This window comes from Sinocyclocheilus grahami, unplaced genomic scaffold, assembly GCF_001515645.1.
Source record: "Sinocyclocheilus grahami isolate Dianchi unplaced genomic scaffold, SAMN03320097.WGS_v1.1 scaffold400.1, whole genome shotgun sequence".
NCBI lineage: Eukaryota > Metazoa > Chordata > Actinopteri > Cypriniformes > Cyprinidae > Sinocyclocheilus > Sinocyclocheilus grahami.
Genome location: NW_015505579.1, coordinates 179998 through 189124, shown reverse-complemented (window position 1 = coordinate 189124; position 9127 = coordinate 179998). Strand labels below are relative to the sequence as shown.

At 41.0% G+C, this 9127-nt stretch overlaps 1 protein-coding gene across 1 annotated transcript in view; it reads right to left on the bottom strand.

Moving 5' to 3' along the window:
- Positions 1–9127, bottom strand: part of rev3l (REV3 like, DNA directed polymerase zeta catalytic subunit) — a 107136-nt gene that overhangs the window by 31308 nt on the left and 66701 nt on the right. Inside the window, exons 14-17 of the mRNA XM_016231829.1 lie at positions 8228–9105; positions 6623–6705; positions 6395–6520; positions 5990–6182 (exon numbers count right to left, since the gene is read on the bottom strand). Of these exons, the coding sequence (XP_016087315.1) occupies positions 5990–6182; positions 6395–6520; positions 6623–6705; positions 8228–9105 (1280 nt within the window). The remainder of the gene's footprint in view (positions 1–5989; positions 6183–6394; positions 6521–6622; positions 6706–8227; positions 9106–9127) is intronic.

The following is a 9127-nucleotide window of genomic DNA, read 5'->3' as shown; positions in this document are numbered from 1 at the left end:
TGAATCAAGATAAATGGTCTATGCTAAATTTCATGAAGTGTGCGATTAATCACAGAAAAAGGGTGTGATTAATTAGATTAAACATTTTAATCTATTGACAGCCCTAATTGTTAGTAACATTATTTTATGGGTTTATGGGGAAGATTACAACTCTGCCCGCCCACAGCCATCAGTTGTAGAGGTGTAAGAAAATATCGATACATCACAATATCACAATATACTTCTGGCGATACGGTATCGATTTTCAAAAACGCAATATCAATATTTATTAAAAAAAACAACAAAAAAAAACATACAAGATTCATGGCAGTTGTTTCGTTTTGAGTTTATATCCCGACCGCTAGATTGTAGGGATGCAGCGATTAACCGGTTTCACAATTAACCGCGCTTTAAAATGTCACAGATAATTGATCGTAAAGGCTCCGCTACACCGAGTGTTTCTGTTGCACAGAACGGAACAGTTGTAACGTGCACAAAATGAAAACAAAGTTACACTAGCGGTGCACCAGCTTAAAATGCTGTGGTTATCAGAGACACGGAGGCTACTACACACACTAGATTAACTATGACAGAGGAACCAAACAGCGATCCTTTATTTCCACCAGAGAAATGCCTGAAGTCGATAGTGTGGGACCATTTTGGGTACACCAAGAATGACCAGGATGTCATTTAAATAATGTCGTACAAATTGCTGCTAAGAGTGAACACGGCTTTAAACTATTTTAATGCACGACGTGAAGGCAAGACTGATGCGAAGCTATGGCTCGTTAGCTCAGTATTCTACCCACTTCAGATCAGACAGATGAAATAATGTGGTAAGATCACATTTATTTGAATTAATTAATAATAACATTTAGCTAGTTTAATTAATTATTCGATCAAGAGAGAGGGAGAAGTGTGTGTGTGTGTGTGTGTGTGTGTGAGAACCTGCATCAGCGCGTCTCTCTACAAACATGTGAGTTTAGTTACTTAAACAGTGATTTTACCCTCTCCTTGCTGATGAATATGTATTTTATTATTAATAAAAGTCACGTGGCAGGGTTCACAACAAGTTTGTGTCCTCCTGAATGTTTGTATGTGTGCGCAGCGCTATCTCCGATCTCACAAACCAAAATAATAGACATGATTTTCTAAGGCCACATGCAAAATCATATGAATTATTATAAAAATTATTAAAATGAATACATATGGATGACAGTTGATTACAATGATAGTTCAGTTTATTCCCCTCATAATTAATGGTTTCCCCTGTGGGATAAATAAAGTTAATAGTAGTATATTAATAATACTTATTAACATTGTTATCTATTATCCCTTTTATAGTATTATGCATGTCAAAAACAAACAAGATTTTTTTTTCCCACCATGTTTCCAGTTTTCTGCCTCAGGTCAAGTATGTACAAACTGAAAACACTAAATACTTTTGTGATTTTTTTGTTGTTGTTATTTTCAAAAGGGAAATACTGACATGGATGTTTACAGAGCAGAGGTCACCTTTTTAATTCCAATTGGAGAGATAGACATTTGTTTGTCTTTATTATTATTATTTTGTGCTGTATTATTGGTTACTGTGTTATTTCTGTTTCTAAAGGCAGCAATAAATAACACTTTACTATCTAAAGAGTGTCCATGTCATTTTATACATTAATAATTCGGTGAAATTAATACATGCATAATAATCGTCATAATCGTGAAACCGTTATTATTCCTCAGACAATAATCGTACCAACAAAAACTATAATCGTTGCATCCCTACTAGATTGCAGTCTTATCTCTGAGCTTAGTGACAGGAAGTACTAGCATAAGGACATGCCACTATTTAGTGTTAATATAGTTCGCTGCTAGTAATGAAGGATGAAAGAATTGTTCCAACTCCCGCCTCTGTGTACAAAGCTGAAGTGTGGCAGTTCTCGACTCAAATGAGGGCGGTAGTCTCGCCAGAATGTGCACTGGCCATACAGCGGCTCGCGGCCTCCTTCAAAGTTTGTCTCGACAGACGCATCCAACATGGGTTTGGGAGCTCTGTACTAAGGCAAACCGGCTTTCGGCCTGTGGTCGAAAGAGGAGAGTTGGCTACACATCAACTGCCTGGAAATGCTGGTGGTGTGTCGGGGCCTTTAGACCTTCTTGCCACACCTAAGGGGTCACCGCGTTCTAGTCCACTCGGACAGCATGACGGTGTTGTCCTATATAAATTGCCAGGGACGGCTCTCCTCGAAGCGCCTCTTCATTCTGGTGGAGCACCTCTTGGAATGGGCTCAGCTCAACTTGCGTTTGCTGAGATCAACACATGTGCCGGGCAGGTTGAACCAAGGAGCAACGTCCCCTCCCAGAGCAACGTCCCCTCAGAGGAGTGGATGCTCCATCTACAAATGGTTCAGAGAATCTGGGAGATCTTTGGGAAGGCAGAGGTCGACCTCTTTGCCTCAGAAGACAACTCTCATTGCCCAATTTTTTTTCTTTTTCCGAAGGACAAGGACGTGTTAGCCCATGACTGGCCCAACCTCCTCCTTTATGCTTTTCCACCAAACGCCCTGATCCCTCAGGTAATCAGGAGAATCAGGGAGCAAGAACACATGGTTCTCATAGTGGCCTTGGTTCTCAGAGCTGTCTCGGCTGCTCATTGCAGCCCCGTGGCCCATTCCCCTGAGATGGGACCTCTAACGTTCTCTCAGGGAAACAGAACGTTATGGCACCCCAGCCCGAGCTGTGGGCTCTGCACCTCTGGCCTCTCGATGGGAGCCTGCAGATCTCCCCGAGAGCGTTTTAAATACAATTTCTCAGGCTAGAGCCCCATCTACGAGACGTCTCTATGCCCTTAAATGGTCGGTCTTCTCCACCTGGTGTACAGCCTCGCCCCTTTACATGGGATCTGCCCACTGTTCTGAGTGCTCTTAAGAGCCCTCCCTTTGAGTCACTACAGTCAACTGACCTTCGGGTCCAGTCAATGAAAATCGGTCAAGTGAGTGGGAGACTTGCAGGCGCTCTCTGTGAGCCCTTCTTACCTTGAGTTTGGGCCAAGCGACTCTAAGGTCGTCCTGAAGCCAAGGCATGGTTATGTTCCTAAAGTGCTCTCCACTCCGTTTAGAGCACAGGTCATTACACTCTCTGCGCTTCCTCCCACGGAGGAGGACCAAAAGTTGCATTTACTCTGTCCCGTAAGGGCACTGAGAATTTACATTGAGCCTTCTGCCCCGTTTAGGCAGTCAGAACAGCTTTTTGTGACCGGATGACCCTTGGTGCGGCCACCGAAGCAAACAAAGCAGAGACTTTCCCGGTGGATAGTTGACGCTTTTACACTAGCATACTCTTCCTTGGGCCTGCAATGCGCCATTGGAGTACAAGCCCACTCCACCAGAGGCGTGACCTCTTCTTGGGCTCATCGTCCACATTTGCTAGGTTTTACAACCTGGACGTCCCTGCCTTACAGGCTAGAGTCCTTTCTGCATAGTTGGCACGCACCTGCCAGAAGGCACGCACCTGCCAAACTTTGTTACATTGGTGCCGAAACCCGGGAGGAAGGAGGGGCACGCTGCCAGAGATCCCTCGCCGCTGGGGTGAGTCCGCGGTGCCATCGAGCATGGCGGAGCAGTCTGCCGCCATGGACGCTCGAGGCGGTGGGCTGGAGTGAGTTGTTGGGGGCGGACGAACTCGTTGCCGGCCGCCTGGGATGTGGAGGGACGGCTGCCGTCCGTGAGGGAGCGGAGGAGTCGCCGCCGTTCGCCTGAGGCCAGAGCCTGCTGCCATCCTCCATGATGGGGAGGAGCAGGGAACGGGGGACTCCTGCCGGCTGCCCGAACGCGGAGGAGCCGTCGCCGTCCACTGGGCGGCGGAGGAGTGTCGTGCCGTCCACTGAGGGCTATCCAGTGCCGCCGCCAGGCATCGTGGAAGAGCTTACCCAGCTGGTGGAGGGCCGAGCGGCAGTGTGTCTGGGAACCGGAACCAGAATTTTTTTTTTCCTCTCTCCCCTCTCTCGTCTCTGTCTCTCCTCATCCTTCCGTCTCCTTTTCTCTCGCCTCGTCTGTCTGTCCTTACCCCCAGGTACGCCGCGGCCGCCGTGATCGGGTACCCCCCGGCCTGCGAGGGGCGATGGGGGTATGTGACGAGAGGGGCCGGTGGAGTAATTGCGAATGCGCAACACCTGCGCCACTCACCGGTCTCGAGTCTCACGGAGGAGCTCCGGAAGGATACAAAGGAGGAGTGACGACAGGGAAAGACGAGAGAGGACCAGGCCTGGATTTTATTTTGTGTTTTGGTTTCGTTTGTGCGCGACAGTCGTCCGTGAGGGGCTGTCGCGCTATTTTGTGTTTATTTTATTATTAAAGTTTGATTTAAATGTTCGCCGGTTCCCGCCTCCTTCTTCCCGATCTACAAACTTTGTTACAGGAACGTACTTGAACGTACCACACACATGCGCGCCAAACAGATGGAGCACAATAGAACAGGAGTGCAATAATTGTCATATGTAGAATTTTAAACCTATAAGTGTATTTTATGATAACAGTAATGGGGTAATAAAAATATAATGCAATTAATCTGTGCTCTTATGTTTTACTTTAACTTTTAGATTAGTGAATTGAACTTATGTTTTAAAAAGCATTATTTTAGTTTTTAGTAATGTTAGTAGTGATTTTAGCCCCCTTTTTGCACATAATGGATAGTATAGCCTACTTTCACTATATTTGTTTTCATTATAAAATATAAACATTGTTTCACTGGATGACATTGGGCACGCTGTATAAAAAAATAAATTTAAAACAAACAAACAAATAATTTTAATCCAAATAGAAAATGTAGAATATACAGAGATATATACCGTATATCGCATTTCAGCCAAAAAATACAGAAATATGATTTGGCCATATCGCCCAGCCCTAGACTGAAGAACAAAGTTCTTGTTTCCCTCTATCAAAACAACTGCATAGAACATACATGTCTGAGTGGCATAAATATTACTTTCCAAAATTTGCATACCTGTAACTCAAGAAGCATTAAATATATCTCAATATGATTTTAGAATCTGGTCCTTTTTTTTCTTGTAAGCTGAGCCTCTTTCAACTAATATATTTACTTGAACAACCCCCTGAGATTTTAAGGTAATAAGTTAATAACATATTAGCATGCTCATGGTTTTCTGACGTTGGTTACTGGTCACATGACATGCAGGCAAAAAATAATAATAATAATAATTTATATATATTTAGTTTGTTATATTTTGATTGTTGAAATGATTTATTGTAATTTTACATTTTTATTTAATTTTAATTAATTCATTCATTATGAGCTTTTCAATAAAATCATGAACCCCAGTTTGGGATACCTTGCCATATATAATGTTTAATGCACTTCATGTTAATAACAATAACGGACTGCAATTTGTAAGTAATCTACCCAGCACTGGTCTGCCCTCACTGAAAGTGAAACACAGCATTTGATATTTAGTGCAAAGCAAAACTGGATTTTGGAATAAGATTTCAGTGTGGGAATACACAAAATTCCCATACATACAAATACAAAAAAAGTAAAGCAACTGACAAATGTATTGTCACTTCAGATGTGCAAAACTAAACTTTTATCATTTTCAAAATAACCGATTGTGACAAGTCAATGTTTAGTCCAGTCTCATTAAAGACGTTTCTTAAGGATATATGGACTCAGAACCACTCCACATACAGGAAATAATCTTAAGTATACAGTCTGAAAATACTACAACTTCTTATGTCAAAAGATCAAAGAAAATTCCTCACTAATTGGCTAAATGGTTGTTGGACAGCTGTCATGAGTCATCTGTCAAATTAAAGGGATATTTCACCCAAAAATGCTCTAAGATGCCTCAAGATGAGTAGATGGCAAATTTGTCATGTTTGGCTGAACTATCCCTTCAACATTAACCAGCCATATTAACATGAAGTTGATTTATAGTTTGGCGCTTTTCTAAGTTACAATTGGTACACACATCAGTAATAAACAAATGCAACACCAATCTCACCTTGAGCTGAAGAACAACAATCTTTATCAATGACAATGGCACCTGTCATCTGGGTAGTGTCAGAATTTGGGAGAGGGACATCAGAATTGAGGCAGTAGAACAAAGCACAAATTGGGTCAAATTCAGGGTCAGGCTCAAGGTCACGACGAGTCCTTGGATGAAGCTCCATGCTCATCAGTGTGAGGTGCTGTACCTATAGCAAGGGGGATTAAAATGTGAGATGATGAGAAATGTTTATTTTCATGGTATTTCAACTAGAGTTTATAACCACGTGAGATGACACGAAGACAACAAAGCTTTTTTTCCTGCTGTTAAAAATTAATTTTAAGTATTTATGTAAGTTTGATCAATTACTCAGTTTAATGAAAGCAGTTCATACTAAAACACACGCAATCCAGATCCTACCTCATGCAATGCTTTGGCCTCCTGCAAGTTCTGCATACTGACTTTAAAGCCATATGAATTACAGATTGATGGTCCCTCAATCTGGGAGTTTTCTCTCTTCATAACATTCATAGTGGTAAGCTGATTCTGTATGGGATATAACGAATGTGCTATAAAAACCCTATATAATACTAAACAAGGATTATAAGACTGAAACTTCGGGAGAAAATTCGTTAACTTTGCTCTGACCTTCATTTGTGTGGTGAGCAAAACTCTGCGTAAAGCATCTTTGTTTTTGTTACCCTTTTGATGTAGCCGCTGTGATCTGGGCTCTAGGTTTGTACAAACACAAATTCAAAAGAGTTTTGCAATGAGTAGCTAAACAGAAATGCTTAGTAATCATCTTTTTAGAAAATAAATAAAGTAAAATAAGCATGACTGCGTTAGACAAATAAGCATGACTGAAAATATAACAATTTACAACAAAACACTGCATTTTTATTTTTTGTCAAATAAGATGCTACACAACAAAACTATATAAACTATGAACAAAAATGTATTGGTTGTATATTCCTTAAAAATAATAATATTACTTTGAGAAGTACATTTTAGTAATATTTATGTCAATTTCTTCGAGTTAAACCAAATTTTTATTTTGGCGGTGTGCCATGAAGATCGTTGAGTTTCAATGGCTACGTTTACATCCACAATTTTTGGTTCAATCAGACTGAAATCATTCCGATTGATGAATCTGAATGTAGTGTTTACATGAACGCTAAAGAAAGTGATCGGGTTGATGTGCGCGTTTATATGTCACAAGCTTCTAATCTGACATTTTTTTTTTGACATACGCACACTGCACAAATATAGAGTTTCTCACTGTTTGCACATAATAACCACTCTCCTACATGGTTTATTTATTTGTTTTTAACAGCAGAATTAATATTTATTAATTTATGGATATACATATAAACCGCTGTGCCGTGCTGCTCATATTTATCACACAGTAAAAATGCCCCTCCCCGCGCCCAAAACGGGTTGCCTGTGGATGAGAATCCAAAACAAGGACTGGTGGGAGGTTGTCCTGCTCCACTTCACAGTTGCCGAGTGAAAGGAGAGTTTTATAATGACAGGCAATGACATGCATTTATACAACACTTTATTCAAAAGGAAGAACCGCTCGTTCTGTGTGTCATACGTCATTACTCGATTTCTACGTCATTGCACATGCGCAGTTCGTTCACTTTCGGGGTTCAATCCAATCGAGTGTTTACATGCACTCTCGATCGTATTAGAAAAGGAATAAACCACCCACTTCAATCCGATCGAAATTTAATTCCGATCGAGCTCAATCGTATCGATTAAGGTGTTTACATGAAGGTTTTTCAGTCCGATTGAGCCGTCAATCCGATTATAAATGGATTATTTGGTTGCATGTAAACGTAGCCAATGTGTATTTGATGGTAGTTTTTCTCAATGAAACTGTGAAAAGTGACTGTCAGAGTAGCTCTGGAGATGAAATTCATATGTTCATGTCCTTGGTAGGAGACAAAACTATGCCATTCATTCACACAAAGAAAAGCAGAACATGCAGAACTATTAGCGACATGCACTGAATGGTTGTTGTCATGTTTATTTCTGCTGTTATAGGCTGTTGGATTAATCCAAATTAAGTACAAATGTGCACAGTTTATCATCGTTATTGACAAATTTTATAATGATCTCAATACAAAAGGATTTTCCTCTCTAGGTGGGTTCCACTCTGAAAATGTTTGTGAACCCATTATTGATAACAGAGCTGAACAACTTCTAGTTAAAAGATTTAAACTCCAAGGAAAAAACATAAAACTATACCTTCATTTCTTATTGGACTGTAGCTAGACCCATCGTCATCAATGTAGCTTCTCCGATGGACAGGTGTGCTATGGAGCAGGTAAGAGCATTTGACATCAGAAACTAGATGTTTAAATGGAAAAACTGATGGACTCAAGAGATCCTTTGGCTGTACATTTTCAAGTGATGTGTCACTGAGATTTTGAGACTGGTCCATGTTGGGGGATTGTAATATATCAGTCAAACCCTCCTTGTCCTCATCTTGTTTAATCTCAGCTGGCCTTTGTTGCAATGTAGAAAGATCAGGAGAATTTGGAGAAGTGATCTGACAATCTTTGTTTGTCTCCATGTCCAAGATACATTTCACACTGTTAGGGCTACAGTTAGATGAAACTGGCTTAACTGGTGAAATATGGAGTGGTAATCTTAAGCCATTCCTACTGATACTTGGCAACTCTGAAGCCTTTTCATCTTTTTTCTCCCAACTCTGAAACCTTTTATCATGATTCTCTGAGGAAGGTAAATTAAGGTCCTCATTTTGAGGTGAGGTCCTGTCATATGTACTCAGTTCCGCAATTGTCTGACCACCCATTTGTTTCCTATTACTCTGAAGGCACTCAAATAGTTTTTTGGCCTGCAGCCAGAGCTGCACCTGTTCTGGACTTGGGGCACACTTGCAGGGAAGCATGATCACTTTTTGATCACTGCCATAAAATGGGTTTTGGTCCTTGGTCATTATAGAGGATTTACACCCATGGTTTGGTGCAGAGTCTTGATTTGTCATTGCAGAAAATGCAACTTTCCAAAACTGTAAACCGTTTTGAGATGAGTCTCCATGAAATTCAACTAGTTCATTCGCCAGCCTGGTTTCCAAAATCAACTTCCGACCACAAACCTCCCTGGAAAAAAAAAAAACAACAA